This window comes from Rhinopithecus bieti, unplaced genomic scaffold (genome assembly GCF_001698545.2).
Source record: "Rhinopithecus bieti isolate Rb0 unplaced genomic scaffold, ASM169854v2 scaffold_11938, whole genome shotgun sequence".
NCBI classification, from domain to species: domain Eukaryota; kingdom Metazoa; phylum Chordata; class Mammalia; order Primates; family Cercopithecidae; genus Rhinopithecus; species Rhinopithecus bieti.
Window position 1 is genome coordinate 911689 of NW_016806961.1, and position 19383 is coordinate 931071.

Genomic DNA, 19383 nt, shown 5'->3' on the forward strand with positions numbered 1-19383 from the left:
ATAATTTTTCCAACTACTTAAATTCACTTAAAGGGAGCCTCATTCATAAAGGGATTTGGGTGAGGTCTGTTCCTCCTGCTGGTCCCTCATACCCCAACCCTCAATTTGAGTTAATAAGATGTATATATATCTATATCTATATCTATATCTATCTATCTATCTATCTATCTATCTATCTATCTATCTATATATCTATATCAAAGTTTCCTTTTGAGATTTCTAATTTAGAGATGACAAACCAATTACATCCCACGTAACCATTCTACTCCATGGTGGTAGCTGCCTGGAATGCTAGGCTGAGAAGGTTTTTAGAAAATCTGGGTTCAAATAAAAGAGTGTTGTGATCCATTAGTGATGTCTGCCCTGGGCACAGAAGAGAGAAGTAGGGATACATGTGCCACATAACTGTCATAAAACTTGCATTGTTTCAATGCAATTATTAGTTTTATCCCTTCTTATTTCTAAAAAAGGAGAAGCTCGCCCTACCTGCCAGCCAAGACACAAACCATATCTTGAAGTGACCATCATTAACACTATGAAACACCATTAATGCAAAAAGGAGCCCAAGAAATAGGGCTGGTGGGATGATAAAAGTGCCACATGTCCTCTTGATTTCTCTGCACTTTGTGAATAAGGAAATCATTTTTATTGGGCTCTTTGGTTGGCAAACTAGCCTACTGGAGAGGTGATTATTTTAAGAGTACTTATTGGGGTCATAAGGGATATGAAAGGTCTCATGGAAATCCAAGATCAGAAATTCACAGAGAGAAGAACTGGAGATTTTTTATAGAAGATAGCTTCAGGGACCTGAGTAATGCAGTTAAAAGTATTGGCATCACTCAAGGGGATTTGCTTGCTTCTCTTTGCTTGCTGTGTTCTCTAATTTCCTAGTTGGCTTCTTCTCCATCTTTTCTCAGTTTAAAGTATCTGATCACCTATAGTCATTATTCCCTGGAACCTCTGCCTCCAAACAGCTCACCATGGCCCCTCTGGCCTCCCTTTCTCTTAGTGTTTCAACCTCTGTGCCCACTGCTGTCTGCTTAAATGACATGTTTTCCACTTTACATTCCGAAGAGTGAGACTCTGATTTGTACCGATTATCTAATGATGTTAGCTCATGTCTCCAAAGCCAGTACAGAATTAGCTATATGATTGTGGTAGTCTGAAAAAATGGCCCCAAATCTCCACCATTTGTAGTGTGACCTTGCAGCTGTTTCCATTGAGAAGTAGAATCTATTTTTCCACTTTTAACTTGCTCTGGATTTGTGACTTGCTTTGGCCACAAGAATATGGCAAAAGTGATGTTTTGCCAGTTCCTAACTTAAAGCTCAAGAGGTCTCACATACTTTCATTCTTTCTTAGGACCACAAGTCCTGGCTGACCTACTTGAGAGCAAGATACCATGTTGTTCTGCCCAAGACTATCCTAGGCCTATCTAGAGCCAGCTGACCTCCAAACATATGAGAGAATCCAGCCAAGATCAGCAAAACCACCTCCCTGACCCTCAGCTAATTACAGGTGCACAAGGGAGCCCATTTGAGGCTGGAGAACCTCCCAGTGGAACCATAGCCTCACAATCACTAATAAATGCTCATTGTTTTAAGTTACTGAGTTTTGGGGGTAGTTTGTTATGCAGCAATAGCTGACCGATACAATGACTTTGAGTAGATCTCTGAACTTAGCTCTGAGTCTTAGTTTTCTCATTTGAGAAATTAATCAACAAGACTTTTCCTGCCTGCCTCGGGGAAGATTATAAGTGCTATGTAAATACAAACTTCAGAATATTTATTTAGTGCCCACTCTATGCCAAGCACTGAGCTAGACCCTGGGATTTGCAGGACAGGTTAATTCTTTTGTAGGGCAACATTACTACCTCTTCCTTCCAGCCATAGACCAGTCATCAATAAGTCAAAGTGGACACTCCTGTTTGAATGGCAGTGGAAAAGGGAGAAGTTATCAGACTCACCTGGAAGGCCTAAAGCAATGAGCTAGCTATCTTATCTCTTGATTTACCCACAAATTAATTTATAAGCCACTTTACTTATTCACTTTCCCTACTAAGTTAATAAGCCTTCCTCCTTATTTTAACTGATAAATTCTAGAGATGGGCAAGATAATTAATTCATCCCATCAATAAACACTTTGTTGGGACCATGACAGTGGACATGACATGGTGCATACTGTGAGATCTCTCACATGCTAGCGTGAGAGATGGAAACAGGTCACTGTAGAATGTGGATGCACAGTGCAGCCTTTTCCTTAGGCTCCCACATCCAATCTGTTAGCCAGTCTTGTGGCTCTACCTCCAAAGGAATCCTGAATCCATCCACTTCTCCCCAGTTCACTGCCGTTTCCCTGATTGAAGCCATTGTCATCTTTCACCATAGCCTCTATGCAGTGGATGGGATACTCTTTTAAAAATCAGATTATATCCATTGCTTGCTCAGAATGCTCCTATGGTTCTTGTGGCACTTACACTAAAACCCACACTTTTCATTGCAGCCTACAAGGCAGTGTGTGGGCCAGCCCTTAACCAGCTCTTCAATTTTATCTCTTGTCTCTCTTATCCTCTCTCACTCTGCTCTGGCCACCCAGGTCACCTCAGTTCTTCCAGCATTTTCAGCTTGTTCTGACTTTGGTACCCATTCATTTGTTGTTCTCTGAAATACACCACCTTTCACCGTGCTATGTCTTTATTGGGGTGGTTCATTCTCACCATTCAGGTATTGGGCCCAGGGTTACCTTTATAAATAACTCTTCTCTGACAGCTGTAGCTAAAGCATCAGCTTCTTCATCACCACTATTTATACATCACCTGGTTTTAGATCCCCACCTTCAAATTCTGCTTATTTACGTGTTAATTTGATTGTCATTTTTACCTCATTATAATGCAAGTCATCATCTCTTATTCATCAAAGACAAGAGTCTTGTCTGTTTTGTTCATCTCCTGTTTTGTTCATCTCCAATATATACAGAAATGCCTGGTGTACACCTGGTGATACCTCATACTCAATAAATATTTGTTGAAAAAAAATGAATGAGTGCAGAGGGCTAAAGAGGTACCAAAAAGAAGTGCCTAACCCAATTAAAAAAAAAAAAAAGAATAGCTTCTTTCTCTGTCCCAAATTCCACCTTTGTTATTTCTGATTACTTTGCTTCAGCTGTCTACCAAACACAGCTGGAAAGCAGTCTCAGACCTCGCAAACACATGCATCACCTGGACCCTGCTGGGGGTAGGGGAAAGTGGATAATTCATCACTGTTTATATGCAATTGCCTGGACCTAACTAAATTTTGCCAAGAGTTAATCATGGCTTCATGTTCAACATTTCAGTTGTTTTCATTGCAGAGATGTTTATTTTCCTTGAAACGTTCACAATGAAAAGTGCTGGCACCTTTGCAGGAAGGTATGTCATCGCGCTTCAAGAGTCCACCAAGAACTGGGCACATACAAAGAGACCTTGATTGTCAACTTCCGCGAGAAATTCGGGAAGTTTGTGCATAGGGTGCTGCTTAGTGCCACTGAACATCTGATGGAACAGGCGAGGAGGAAAGCAGTTAGAATCGTATTCTTTTTAGCATCAGGTTAAATTGGCCATGAAACCAGGGATAGTGCCATTGAATTACAAGAGGGCTAAAATATTAAATAAAAATCCAGGAGACAGTAAAGTAGCTTGGCTTAAGGTGGGCTAGTCTCTAACAGGAGGGTAAACAAAGTTAAGAAACAATGGATGGAAAAGTCAACATCATCTTTGTTAACAATTTGCCTCATTTAATACTGGGATATGGGGTCAGGGAGTTTGCACCACTTGGAGAGATGACTTCACTTAGAAAACATGGTGTTTCCTTCTGAAGGGGAATCCTGATTCCTTCCTTAATGTTGGTGGGATCCAGAAGTGTGGCCAGATGGAACGTCTCATTGTCGTTTCTTTCTTGCTTGCTCGTGGCTTTTCTGTGTGGCCTTTTCCCCATTCTCCTTTGTGTCGAGCAGTGGGACAGGCTAAGCGTGTCCAAGGAGAGTGTTAAATCTCAGCTTTAATGTTTAATGCGTCTGTTGGGAGTGACAGACTCAGCTGGCCAACTGAAGAGTGGCAGAACAACTGTTGCCTGTATCACCTTTTATTAATAATTAATCCCGGCCGGGCGTGGTGGCTCAAGCCTGTAATCCCAGCACTTTGGGAGGCTGAGACGGGCGGATCACGAGGTCAGGAGATCGAGACCATCCTGGCTAACACAGTGAAACCCTGTCTCTACTGAAAAAATACAAAAAACTAGCCGGGCGAGGTGGCGGGCGCCTGTAGTCCTAGCTACTTGGGAGGCTGAGGCAGGAGAATGGCGTAAACCCGGGAGGCGGAGCTTGCAGTGAGCTGAGATCCGGCCACTGCGCTCCAGCCTGGGTGACAGAGCGAGACTCCATCTCAACAACAACAACAACAACAACAACAACAACAACAACAACAACAACAAATTAATCCCCTCTATTCTACTGGGTTAGTGGGAGTTGGAACCTTTGTCGTTCTTGGGGCAAGTACCAGTGGTGTGCTGGTGAATGTTTCACAATTGGCTCTCTGTCGGGGGAAGTGAGCCCTGATTTGTAGTGCTTGCTGATTTCCACAGTGCAAATATTGTCACCATGGTGCAAATATTCCCACCAGTTGCTTTCGACCTGCCAAAGTGGTGACATCAGTGAACACAGAGCTGGGAAGAGATTGGTGGTAGCACTCCTTATATACTATTTCCACCACATAGATACTACAACCATTGATAGCCTCTAGAGCATAGCTATTAGCAAACTGTATAAAACAATTAGGAAGGGATGAGTTCTAAGTATTTATTACCTGTGCTTTAATAGAATGTATTTAATTGTATTTAATTGTAAATTCATATCATTAATTTGTAATAATAGCTGTGTTTAACAACTGGTTTGCAATTATAGATATACATTTATATAATTAATCTTTAACAATAGCTGTGTTTAATAATTGATTCAATAATTTTCCACTGAAAATTTAGCATTGGGCTCTAGTTACAAGCTGGCACACCACTACTTTGTCGCCCTTCTTAGACTGAGTTGAGTCTAGGTCAAGGCATCTACTGGCATCTATCTCATCAACAGCCATTTGTCTACAGTGTACAGGTTCTTGTGGAGACCATCATTCCTCAGGCTCTAGATATTCTGATATGTCTTTGCAGCTGCGGCTCTTGGTTGGCTTCATCTACCTGGTGGCTGATAATATTCAGCTAGTAAGAACTAACATGGTCATAATGGTTGGGTATGGCCAGAGTCTGTTATGACTGATTGGTGCCCATGAAATTCTGTATTTGGAATCTGTCTTCTGATCCAATGTCCCTGCTGCACTATTCCTTGTGAAGCCTGGAACATCCTCCGGGCAAAGCTGTGGAACAGAGTGCAATTCCCTTTTGGGAGGCTCATCCCCCACCGTGCCATCTTCTTTCTCAGCTGCCTGCTACCCCTGCTGTCCCTACTCAGATGGCTCTTGGATTCTTGATCCTATGTGTCACTAGTCCCTGGGGCTCCAAGTTTCCCAAGGCGTCAGTCTCAAAAGTCCTCTAACTTGGGTTCAAGCACTGTAGATGAAACTGTCATTGCAAAATTGTAACAGACAATGAAAGACATCTGACTTAACCAACTCCATCTTTCTTCTAACCTCCAACCTGTCCTTGTTCATTCCTGGGCATAAGCTGAACTATGGAGGAACTTAGTTTATGGTTTAAAAACAAAGGGCCGGGCGTGGTGGCTCACGCCTGTAATCCCAGCACTTTGGGAGGCCGAGGCGGGCAGATCGTGAGGTCAGGAGATAGAGACCATTCTGGCTAACACGGTGAAACCCTGTCTCTACTAAAAATACAAAAAAAATTAGCTGGGCATGGTGGCAGGCACCTGTAGTCCCAGCTACTCAGGAGGCTGAGGCAGGAGAATGGCGTGAATCTGGGAGGCAGAGGTTGCAGTGAGCCAAGATTGTGCCACTGCACTCCAGCCTGGGCGACAGAGCGAGACTCCATCTCAAAAAAGACGATAACAGCCGTGTCTCAAAACAAACTCCCTTTTTGCCTGGGGACTAGATTGCCTTTGCAGGACTAACAAATTAGCCACAAGACTAGAAATTATGGTTTAAGAGTCATGCAGCTGGAGGCTACAAGATTCTGACCTTCCCTCAACTGCTCCTAAGATCAGTGCTTGAGATATTTTGCAGACCCTGTACTTGATGGATCAGCTGGTACCACCCAGATGGATAAACTGGCCCATCTAATCTTGTGGTCCCCACCCAGGAACTGACTTAGCACAAGAGGATAGCTTCAATTCCCTATGATTTCATCTCTGACCCAACCAATCAGCACTCCCGACTCACTGGCCTTCCCCCATCCTCCAGATTATCCTTAAAAACTCTGACCCCGAATGCTCAGGGAGACTGATTTGAGTAATAGTAAAACTTTGGTTTCCCACACAGCTGGCTCTGTGTGAATTACTCTTTCTCTATTGCAATTCCCCTGTCTTGATAAATCAACTCTGTCTAGGCAGCAGGCAAGGTGAACTCACTGGGCAATTACAAATTCAGGTAAGGTGAATCCCCTACACAGAGGCCAGTAGGTCTGAAACTAACAGAGGATCCTTGTGGCTCTATGCCCTAAATTTGGAGATCCAAGTTCAAATCCTGCCTTCAGAGCTCTGCAAGGGAATCTGAGACTAGGCCCTGCTGGCCTCTTTGAGCTGGATCATTCTCTGCAGGAACATCCCAGCATTGACTCTTATGTATTAGTCTGTTGGAGCCACCCTCACAGAATACCACACCCTGAACAGCTTAAACAACAGACATTTATTTTCTCACAGTTCTAGAGGCTGGAAGCTGAAGGTGCAGGTGCCAGCAGGGTTGGTTTCTCCTGAGGCCTCCCTCCTAGGCTTGCAGATGGCTGTCTTCCTGCTGTGTCCTCATGTGACCTTTTCTCTGTGTGCTCATGCCTGATGTCACTTCCTCTTTCACAGGGACATCAATCACATTGGATTAAGGTCCCACCCTTTGACTTCCTTTAGCCTTACTTGTTTCTTTAATGGTCGTGTCTCCAAAAAAATTACATTGGGGCTTAGGGCTTCAACATATTAATTTGTGTGTGTGTGTGTGTGTGTGTGGTGGGGGGCAGGGGCACAATTTAGTCCATAACAATTATTGGGTACTTGAAATGTGACTGGTCCAAATTGACATGTGTTCTAAGTATGAAATGCATCCCAGATTTTTCATCATTCATTATTTTTAATCCCTTCATCACTTTTCATCATGTGTTAGAAAACATAATGAAAAGCATCTCCTCAATACATTTTAATACTGATTACATGTCAAATGATACTATTTTGGAGGTATGGAGTTAACAGTATTATTAGAATTATTTTCACCTGTTTCTATGTACTTTTTCTAGTGTGGCTACTCAGAAGCTTAAAATTACACACAAGACTCAAATTATGTTTCACTAGACAGTGTCTAGAGACCCTCAGATAGCCGACACAGCCACTCCCTGCAGTCAGTGGGAAGATGGCCCTCTGGGACCCTCTCTTCACCTCTACCCTAGGCCCTTTAACTCCTTTCCCTTCTCCCACCTTCCAGGAGTCCTCGGGCTCAGTCATCAGTTCCGTCAAGGTGTGCTGCTGGGTGGGGCAGGGTGGAGATTCTGGTAGCGGTGAAGAAGGGTGGCTTTCAGAAGATGGAGGTGAAGGGAGAGGGTATCTCACTCTGCCTCTTACTGCGTCTGGCTCAGAGTGGGAGTCGTCTAAAAGAAACAGAACTTCTCCACTGCCTAGATTACCACTCTCAGCATACGTCTTATGTGTTTTGTGCTAAAAGAGTCTTCATCTCTTACTCTGTCTTTAGTTGCTTTGCCAAAAGTTTCATTTTAGTACCCTATCTTGGGATGTTCCAGGTCTCAGGAAAGCGTTAAGGGAAAGGAAAGAAAACTTCCATCTCACCACACAGAGATGATCAAAACATGGTCCTGGGCCTCAATCATCAGGGAGGGAAGGAATGGGGAGTGGGGAAAGATAGGAACAGCCTTGTATTCAAGGCCATATGAGGGGCACTTTATCTGCTTTATTTCCCTTGGTTCTTCTAACAACCTCCTATTATTCTCATTTTACAGACAGGGAAAGAGAGGCCCAGAGAGTTCAAAGAACTCCCCCAGCATCGCAGCCAGCAGGTAGCAGGACCAGAATTTGAGAATGACTCTGACTTCATGGTATCATCATGTAGGTCTGGAGTTAAAAGGGAAGGTTTTCTGGAGCTTGGGGAACTTTCTTGAGTTGGATTCAGGTCCAGGAAGAAAAGCAGAGGGAATTCTAGGCAGGCGGCTGGAGGCTGGCATGGCATTGGTACTCCCTGGGAAGTCCAACCAACAAAGTGATCCTGCCCTCTGCTCCTCCCAGGGTTACCCTCCTGTAAGTCTTCTGCTCAGTGTTCAGGATTGGGGGATGCTGGGACTGGGCAAGGACTTGTAGGCAACACCCCATAGCCTGCTCATGCCTGTTGGGTTGTCTATGGATCATTCCCTGCTGGGCTCACTCACCGGCTTCGTATAAGGTCCTTTTTGAGGTTTATTATTTCCTTGTCCATATACTTGATGCTCTTCATTGGCTTGTCTGGGACCTGATAAGAAGACAAGGGGTGAAAGTAAAAGGAGTGTTAGTACAACGATTCCAAATGGATGTTAGTACAACGGTTCCAAATGGAGACAGGCGCAGGAGGCTCATGGGTTTATCGGAGATGTGTAGCTAGGTTTAATGGGTCCTGGGCAGCACAGAGTCTACTTTGACACCAGAGAGGGGGCTGCTGTGTGACAAAGTGGACATGGTAAGGGCTTTGGAGACAGGTGGACCTGAGCTCTGACCCTGGTTCTGTCTGGTGACCAGCTGTGTGACCTTGAACAAATTACTCAACCTCTCTGAAGAATTTGGCCTTCAATTTCTTCAGTAGAATGGGGAAATAACTCCTACTGTGTTTTGAGGATTAAATTAATTGCTAAATTCCTCACTGATAGCAAGCATTAGATAAATGGAAGCTACTACTATTAGCATTGCACTTTAAAGCAAACAATTAGGCATTAAAATTAATTATTATTGGTGGTGTTGCATCTGATTTGGAGAGCTGAATCTTGTCAATGTAAAGATGCAAATGTACTCCCCCTCTCTTCCTGCCCCCATAGCAGAGGTTTATGAATGAATTATCCAGATAATTGCTCACGAGTTTTTCTTTCTCCCTATTAATTTGCCTTGACTATACCCAGGGGAAACCTCACATTACTCAGAAGTTGATACATGCTCAATATAAAGCAGAAGAGAGATAAATTAACTATATTATACTATTATTATTATTATTTTATTTTTTTAGAGACAGGATCACACTGTCACTGAGGCTAGAGTGCAGCTCACTGCAGCCTCGAGCTCCTTGGCCCAAGTGATCCTCTTGCTTTAGTCTCCCAAGTAAGACTAGGATTACAGGTTCAAGCCATCATACTTGGCAAATTATATTTTAGTAAAAAAGTCATTTTTCTCAACCTGCAGTTTGGAGAAACAATAATCAGAATATTACCTGGATTATCTTGTCTTGAAATTTTCCTGCACCTTAGGATTTTTTTTACATAAAAAAATACTAGGAAATTATGGGAAAATGGGTGTTCTCAGATAAAGTTGGTAAATACTTTGTGCTGGCATTTCAGAAGGGCTATTCATCAATGCATACCAGATGCTTTAGAAATGAGCATGTCCTTAGATCCAACAATTCTGCTGTCAAGAATCCTAAGGAAATATCTTTTCATGGGCGTAGAGGTTCATCAACAAAACTGTTCACCAGCATGCTGCTTGTAATAGCAAACTATTGGAAAAACAACTTTACATCTCACAATAGAAGACAGGTTAAATAATTATGGTGCATCTACACAATGGAATACGATGCAGTAATTAAGTATAATGGCAACATAATGTAAGTATGTTTATTGATATATAAAGATGTTTGATTTATTTGAGTCAAAAGACATGTTACAAAGTAATATTTATAGCACGATTCTATTTTCGTTTTTGAAAAATGATCTATGTGGATATACACATATCGAAGATGTGAAATGACATAGCTCCAAAATGCAGTGATTTTCTCTGGGGGTGAGATTATGGCAGGTTTTATTTCTTTTTCTTAGCTGATGTGCATTTCCTATAACTTTGCAATAAGTATTAATTAATTACATAATGAAAGAGAAAAGATTTAAAAAGTAAACGGCAAAGTGAAATTTGACAAAGACTAGTTGGTAGTACCGTACTGAGAGTGTTTTTTGAAGGCAGGGTAAGAACAGGTTGGCTGCTCACTAACAGAAATCCCAATATCTATGTGTGGGAGGAGGCAAAGTGTTTTCTCTGCAGCCACCATCAGTGAAATTGGGCTACGGTGCCTACTGCTCTGGGGCTTTGAAGTGTAAAGTGAAAGTTGAGAAGCATAGTTGTTTCAAAGTTGAATGACGTTTGTGGAAGAGTTGGGTGGGAGACAGAGTGGGAGATGAAGTGGAGGAAGGAACTGTTTCTGGCCTGCTTGATTTTCTCCTGGGTTGGCCAATACATGTTCCCATGTAAGGCAGCACAGATGAAGGGTGAAGAGTCTATGGCAATTCCACAGAATATTTGTAACTGTAGCTATTACTTGCCCACTTGAGAAAGTGGGGCCAGGCATGGTGGATTATGCCTGTAATCCTAGGATTTTGGGAGGCTGAGGCGGGAGGATGGCTTGAACTCACGAATTCAAGACCAGACTAGGCAACATGACAAAACCCTGTCTCTACAAAAAATACAAAAAAATTAGCTAAGCATGTGGTGGTGCATGCCTGTAATCCCAGCTGCTCAGGAAGCTGAGGTAGGAGGATTGCTTGAGCCCAGGAGGTCAAGGTTGCTGCGACCGGAGATAGCGCCACTGCAGTCCAGCCTGGGTGACAGAGCAAGACCCAGTCACAAAAAAAAAAAAAAAAAAAAAAAAAAAAAAAGGAAAAGGAAAAAGGAAAGTATAAAGGATGCAACACAAAACAAAACATCTGAATAGCCTTGAATCAGGTCAACTGGATAGGAAACAATGAAATCATTTACAACCTTTGTCTCTTTGGTTAATATTAGTAATGAATTACAGGTACTATATCTTGCTTATCTCAGTATACCAGGTGGCCTCAACCCTTGGCTGGAAATTGATGGTAGACCTATCAGTGTTCATCTTGAGGGGTGGGTGAAGCGGGTGGAGAGACCACCCTCTAACAAGGCATGTAAGGAACTCCAGGAGTACTTTCCCAAGCTTTTGCATAATGAACATTCATTTGTCTCACACATCCAACATCTGTTCACTCTTCTTGTTGATATCAGTTAGTTCCCTGGTTAGGCCCTTTGCCTTTCCTTCACTCAGCACTTGCATCTTGGGAGATGCTCATGGTACCAGCAGCAGGGGAGGCCCTGAATGACTGAAACCAAACAGCACAAACCATCCCTTGTCAACCTGTTGGTTTACAGATGGTCATGTGACCCAGTTTGGGAAAATGAGATGCAAGCATTTTCTAGGGGCTTCTGGGAAGCACAGGCAGAGATGTTCTCTTTCCTCACTGACTAGAAATGGGAAGCAGATAGCCCCTGGGGAGTTGCTCACAGCCATTTTGTGTCCATGAGGGTAGCCAGCCTTGGGCAAAGATGATGTGGAGGAAAGGCAGAGAAGAGAGTCAGAGAAAAACTCATCCCATGGTGCCTTGTTGAAATGATCAAGCTTCATTGGAATCTTGACTTTCCACGAACATTTCCTTTATTATTTATAACAGCTTAAATTAGGTTTTCTGTTACCTGCAGCCACAGAATTCTATCTGAAATGCGTCCTTCTCTTAGGAGTAGCAAAACAGCTAAGAGACTGAGACTTCTTTTAACTAGTTATTCTTCCTTTCCCAACACTGCTTTTGAGGTATCAAGATCAGATGACCCCAATTCTGGTATATTTTACAGTGAAAGCAATGAGATTGGCCATGTTGAGATCAAATATTTGAAAATGAGTTTGCCTGTCTTTCTAATCCCACTTATTCTAGAGAACCTCATTATATGTTTCCCGCAGGCCCAAAGTAACTTTCCAAAAAGATGCGTGAACTAAGCATATTTATAAATGAAGGAAAAATAAGCACATCAGAAATTTTCCTGCCAGATAATTTGAAAACACATGATTGAAACCGTGTTTTATGCCACGGTCATGTCTTTACCACTCTCCTAAACATCTGAAATTTCACCTTCTTCATGAAACAACTGTGATAATGTCCAACATTCAAGCATTTGTTTTTCAAATGTCACCTGATGATAGTTGCCTGGGCACAGGAATTCACATCATTGTGTAAGAGTGGATTTGTATTGACTGGGATTGGTACTGAATTGTGTCCTCAACTTGATGCCGACTTTAGCAGCATGAGATGCACCCCCCAAAGCCTCACAACGATGTCAGCATTTAAGTGGATTCTCAGGGAACCATTTTTGTCAAAGTATAATTTTATAATTATAAATGTAAGTTTATGATGATAACTTTATAATTATAGTTTTGTTTAATTAAAATTATAATAAGCCAGCAGAAATAACTAGTTCTCAGGATATTTACAAACATCGTTTGATATTAAATGAAAATAATAAGTTAAATTAAAAGTTAATAAGTTAACAAGTTAAATAAATAAGTTAAATAGTAGATTAAAAGTTTATAAAACATTCAAAATCACTCTCTCTACAACCTTTCTAGAGGGCAATTTAGACATATGTGTGACAACCTTTAGAAATACATATCCTCTTGCCCCAGCCAAGGAAATTATGTCTCCAGGATGAAAAGATTTATCTTTGAGGATATTTATCACAGCAATGTGAATAATAGTGAAAAATACCTAAATGTCCCACAATAGCCATTGTGGGGATAAATCATGGTCTATCCAGACAATGGTATGTGAATGCATTTGAGTCTTGGTGCTTCCACTTAGTGCTGCTATGGCTGTTTATTTACTAATGTGGAAAGGTGGTAATGGAATGTAATTTCAGATGAAAATGCATGCTACAAAATATAAAGATAGTAGATCATAGAGAAGCTCTAAGATTTATACTTATAGGATCTATAGAAATTTCCAGAAATGTATGTGATCTAATACAAATTAGGTTTTAAAATATTGACATATGACAAGGCATATATGTACTAATATAACAAGCTGGAAGTAAATGCAATAAATTGTTTATAGAGATGTTATCTCAGGGCATTTGAATTATAGGCAATTAAACAATAACTTTTTGTTTTGGTTATCTTTTTTCCTATTTTTTCTACAATTCACGTAGATTAATTTTAATAAAATAATTGCATTTTCATGTTTGTAAAGCAATTTTGACTAATTCTCTCAAGGCAGGCAAAGTAGAAATGTTTAATGCCAATTTAAATTGAGTCATCTAAGAGTCTGGAATGATGTAAGCTAATAGTTTATTTTAACATACTGGATCAGGCAGGGTCTAGGCAGGAAATCAGAATTCATGACAGGTAGTTCAACAGAGGGAATTTAATCCAGGGGAGCAGTTACAAAGGTGTTGGAAGAGCTCAAAAGTCACATAAGGAATGGTGAGGCAGAGCTCAAAAGTCACATAAGGAATGGTGAGGCAAGCTAGAGATTAGTGAAAGGAAACCTCTACCATCTCCAGGGCTGGAGGAATTAAGGGAAAAGGTGGACTTCAGAAGCCCTGGAATAGGGCCACTTGGCATAAGCTAGACTCATGGAGGAGATGTAGTTTTAGCTAGAAGTGCCACCATAAGCCGAATGAGAGAAGGGATGAAATGCCCTGGCTTCTGCTTAACTCTCACCCTTCAGTTCCTGATGGTGCCTCCTATTGGCTGAACCTACTTGGAAGCCAGCTGCAGGGGCACCTGGGAAATGTAGTTTGTAAGGATCAGCCCCCTGTGGGAGCAGGAAATGGAGATGAGAGTGAAAGCAAGTGATTATGGGTACAACTTATGCAAATGCCTTAGCCCCAGGCCACTTTGGGACATAAAGCAGGTCCTCCTCCCCTTAATTTAATCAAGGATCCCTTTACAGATGATAACTTTGGATACTCCTTTTGATCTTAACCCTAAGGTTCCCAGAGTTTTCCGTGGCTAAAATGCATATCCAGAATTGGTCATGCCCCTCACCCCCCAAAAAAACATCAAAAATCACAATTCTAGGGTATTCAGAACCCTCCTACTTCTCCAAATTTCTTCAGATCTTTGTAGATCACCTCCCCTCCCATCAAAACTTACCTGCTCTACCTCCCACATTGTTAGATCTTTATACTCCTTACTGACACTCATTCATGTATCTCCCTATCCGGGTAACTTATTTGTAATACAACCTCACATTTAATATTTTAATCTGGTTTTGACACTAATTAACACTGTATTATGTTGTGTTGGTCCAAAAGTAATTGCAAGTTTTACCATTGAAATTCACTGGCCATTGAATGAATGCCAAAAATTCATTTGCCACCGAAATGGCCAAAACCATAATTACTTTTGCACCAACCTAATAGAAAATCAGGAAAAGTTGAAAAATTAGGAGAAAATAAAAACCAAGCAAAACCCCATCAGTATCTGACACGGTTTGGATCTGTGTCTCTACCCAAATCTCATGTTGAAATGTAATTCCTAATGCTGGACACGGGTCCTTGTAGGAGGTGATGGGATCATGGGGGTTGTTTCTCATGGTTTAACACCATGCCCCTTTGGTGCTATCCTTTCAATAGCGATTTCTCGTGAGATCTGGTGTTTAAAAGTTTGTGGCACCTCTCCCATCTCTCTCGGTCCTGCTGCTGCCATGTAAGATGCCTGCTCATGCTTTGCCTTCTGCCATGAGTAAAAGCTCCCTGAGGCCTTCCCAGGACCAGATGCCAGCATCATGCTTTCTGCACAGCCTGTGAAACTATGAGCCAATTAAACCTCTTTTCTGTATGAATTACCCAGTCTCAGGTATTTCTTTAGAGCAGTGTGAGAATGGACTAATACACTGTCTCTGCAGATATCCTTTGTTTTGTGCTCCGTGATGACTCCAAGCCTGGTTGATTGTGGTTTTCTGTCTTTGCTTCCCTTGGATGTGTCATCAGCTTCAGAGCTTTCAGTTTTTCCATTGCTCTGCAGAGTACAGGTTTCTCCATTCTCTGTTTCCTAGAAAACAAAGTCAAGTCTGCCCTGCCCACCTTTCCTACAGCATGTGTGAACAGCATCCTTTCTCTTACCGACCCAATGAGTTTTTGAGAGCAGCATCATGAGAAATACCGTGTGATGTCCTGTGATGTACCAGGTTAAAAGGTGGTAATTGGGGGTAGGGGCCTGGGAGGGGTGGAGCACGCACGGACTCACAGTGGACTCTTAGATGGGGATGGTTTTCTTGGCAGGTGTACTCACATTTAATATTCATGTGCTGGGGATGTTTAAATAGTAACATCTGGAAGTGATGTGGTTTAACCTGAAAGCTGAGAATTGAAGTGTGGAGGGAATGGATGGAAAGATGTTTGCTGTCAGAAAGACCTAGGTTTGAGTCCTGGCCCTGTCACTCAGGAGTTCAGTGACCTTGAGTGAGGTACCATTACTCCCCAATCTCAATTTCCCCATCTGTGAAATGGAACCAATGCCAATCCTACCAGAACTAATGCCAATCCTCATCTGTGAAATGGAACTGATGCCAATCTCCTATGTGCTCTGCACTGTCCCAAGTGTGTTCTTATATGAAATAGATGAGTCCATTGAGTCCTTGCCATATTACTATTCCCATTCTATAGGATAGCAAGAGGAGGCTTAAAAAGGTGAAACTGACTTGCTATTAAGTGACAAAGCCTGGATCTGAACTCATGTTCAAGTGACACTGAAGCCTGTGTTCTTATTCACTACTCCATTCTGCATCCCCATCCCCCCCCTTGTCCTATTTTGCATAGTGGGAATTACCTGAGGGGCAACAGTTGCTAGCTATTGATTTACAGATACTGCCTCCAAAATTCTTCCACTGAATTTTGTTAGATTTCATCATAAAGAATTTAATATGGCGGAAAATCAGAATGATTTATTGAAGGTCACGGCCGGAAAGCCAATTTTCTAAATATCTGTTGTTCTCTGCGTTTTATGAAAGAATGTTCTGAACTCATCTTTGTTATTCCTTAAAATATGATCTACTTCCCAGAATCAGAGTAAGATGGAAATGAATTCCTGTTAAATGTGCCCGAGTTGATACAGACATCAGGGAAACAGCTGGGATGCTCCGTCGAGGGGTTGGGGGGAAGGGAGACTGAAAAGACAGCATTGAGAAGCAAGCACGCTGATTAACACATTTCAGACTCATTGCGGAGAAGCTGTAAAGAACAGAGTAGGCAGGATCATGGCAGGAGTACACATGTGAACCTGAAGACCTGAGCTTGCACACGGATGTTTAAGTTTTTGGTGGTTTTAAAATTTTCATTTTTTATTTTTGTGGGTACATAATAGGTGCAAATATTTATGGGGTACATGAGATGTTCTGATACAGGACTGCAATGTGAAATAAGCACATCATGGAGAATGGGGTATCCATCCCCTCAAGCAGTTATCCTGTGAGTTATAAACAATCCAATTACATTCTTAGTTATTTAAAAATGTAAGTTATTATTGACTATAGTCAACCTGTTGTGCTATCAAATGGTAGGTCTTGTTCATTCTTTCTATTTTTTTGTACCCATTAACCATTCCCACCTTCTGCCCCGCTTCCTCCACTATCCTTCCCAGCCTCTGGTAACCATCCTTCTACTCTCCATGTCCATTAGTTCAATTGTTTTGATTTTTAGATCCCACAAATAAGTGAGAACATGTGATGTTTGTCTTTCTGTGCCTGGCTTGTTTCACTTAACACACTTAACATAATGATCTCCAGTTCCATCCATGTTGTGGCAAATAACTGGATCTCATTCGTTTTTTGTGGCTGAATAATGCTCCCTTTCGGTGGTTTTATGGTGATGATGGGCAGTTCCTTTTGGGGAGAGTGAGTTTTTTTTTTTTTTGTCATAAGAATATAAGATGTGTACCTACCTATGTAGAGATACCCAGAATTAGTGACCTCATCCACACACAGATCCTTCAAACTGAAATAGGAAATATACTATAGAATTATTTAATAGCTCTCCTTGTTGAAGACAGGTCGCACCTTTTATAGGATATTTTGATTCAACTTCTTTCCCCCCCATCTTCTTATGGACCCAGGAGAAAAGAAGTTGGGGGTCTGTGGATTGGCAGGGAGAGGTGGTGGAAGAAGGGACTGTCATCTGGGGAGACGAGCAAGTCCTCTACTGAGAACTAAGGGGAGACAAAGCAGCAGGAGTCCTCTGGGAAGAAGAGGAGAAGGAACAACAGTCCCTGTGAAGGAAACTTCTGATACTCAGTGCCTGGTCCAGGGCCTGGCTCTGCATTCTTTCTGTCGTTGCTGAATGAATGAGAAGATGAAAGCATCACAGTCTCAAGGTTTAACCCCACAGGTTAATGAGTTGTTACAAAGGAAACGAGGTACCCATATAACGGTGAGGTCTGTCGGACACCACTTTAACCATCACGGCTATGCTTAGCATCACCATTGACAGGACAAATTCTTATCAGGCACACCTGAAGTCATGCACTGGGAAGGGCACAGCATCGCCTACGTGGTTACGTCACCTACAAACATGTCCTGCCCCAGAGGTCCAATCTGAATCTAATCATGAGAAAACAAAAGTGAAGGAAAAATAAAAAGTGAAGGTCATTTTACAAAATAGGTGACCTGAACTCTTAAAAGATGCCAATGTCTGTGTCCACTGGGGCCTCTGGGAAGCAGACACGGAGAGAGGAATACAAAATGCTCACTGGGGGTAAGCCCTTGAAAGAGAAAAGGAGGAGGAAGTGGGATTTGGCGGGGGAGCCGTAGACCATGATGCAGATCTGACAGAGTCCAGCCAATGCAACAGGGAGCTCCAGAGCAAAGATTGCTTGATTGAGTCCAAGCACAAGCAGAAATGGCCAGTGCCAACTGATGGGGAATTTCTGGGGAAGATTCTGACTTCTGCTGCATGAAAGCTACTGTGGATGCTGGCAGTGTCAACAGCTGGAGACTCTCAGCTACCTGTGCCTCCTGCTGGCAAGTTCTTTCTTAGAAAGAAATCCAAGGGATATACCTCTTTGTCTTCTAACAATGTCATAAAAGAGGAAGAAGGCAGAGGATCTGTTTCTTTAGGACACCAAGCGAACATAACAACTAAATGCAATGCATGGTCCCTTGATTGAATGCTGGGCTGGAGACAAGGCTATAAAGGGCATGACTGGGATAACTAGGGACATTTGCACGTGAACTTTATGTTAGATAAATAGCATTGGGGCTCACGCCTGTAATCCCAGCACATTGGGAGGTTGAGGTGGGTGGATCACCTGAGGTCAGGAGTTGGAGACCAGCCTGGCCAACATGGTGAAATCCCATTTCTACTAAAAATACACAAATTAGCTGGGCATGGTGGCATGCACCTGTAGTCCTAGCTGCTTAGGAGGCTGAGGCAACAGAATCACTTGAACCCAGGAGGCAGAGGCTGCAGTGAACCGAGATCGCGCCACTGCACTCCAGCCTGGGGAATAGAGTGAAACCCCATCTCAAAAAAATAAAAAATAAAAAACAAAAAAATTTAAAAAATTAAAAAAAAGAAAAGAAAAAAGAAGAGAGAAAAGGAAAAGAAAAAGATAATAGCATTGGATTAATGTGAGATTTCTGTGTTGACTGTGTTGTGACTATGATGGAGAATGTCCTTAGGTAATACATGCTGAACTGTTTAGGTGTGAAGTGTCTGCAATTGACTTTCAAAGGGCTCAGCTTAAAAAATTGTAAATATACACACGTATTATATATATATAGTACATATATACATGCATGTATGCATATATATACATACAAAAAATATGGCAACATGTTACAAACATGGCAAAAAGATAACATTGTGAATTTAAGTTAAGGGTATTTGACTGCCTGTTGTACTATTTTTGCAAACTTTCTGTAGGTTGGAAATCTTCTACAATCTTTTACAAGTTGGGGAAAGACTGTAAAGTGGCTGAAACCCCCGTTTCAGGTTTTCCTTTGCTGCAGTTCATTTGCTTGGGTCTTCTGTAAATGTCAGTGAAGCAGGACTGCCTCATGCAGGACTGCCTCATGGAAGTCGTGCTTTGGGAATAAGGGAAGGGTCTGGGCTTCTTGCTGACATTCAGGGTGGGAGCTTGGATGAAGCTGGGAAATAAAGGTAGGACTCATGCCCCTGAGGCTGGAGAAATTGTGGCCCAGCAGAGCATACAAGTCACCACCTGCATACAAGCAT

At 42.1% G+C, this 19383-nt stretch overlaps 1 protein-coding gene across 11 annotated transcripts in view; it reads right to left on the minus strand.

Annotated features, from left to right (window-relative positions):
* Window positions 1-19383, minus strand: part of CCDC60 (coiled-coil domain containing 60) — a 210808-nt gene that overhangs the window by 112336 nt on the left and 79089 nt on the right. For 10 of the 11 annotated variants that reach the window (XM_017879068.1, XM_017879066.1, XM_017879073.1 and 7 more), the window contains one exon: window positions 8568-8647. In XM_017879068.1, coding sequence (XP_017734557.1) covers window positions 8568-8647 — 80 coding nt within the window. Of the gene's footprint in view, window positions 1-8567; window positions 8648-15000; window positions 15025-19383 lie in introns of those variants that run through there. The other variant, XM_017879071.1, reaches the window with a different exon arrangement.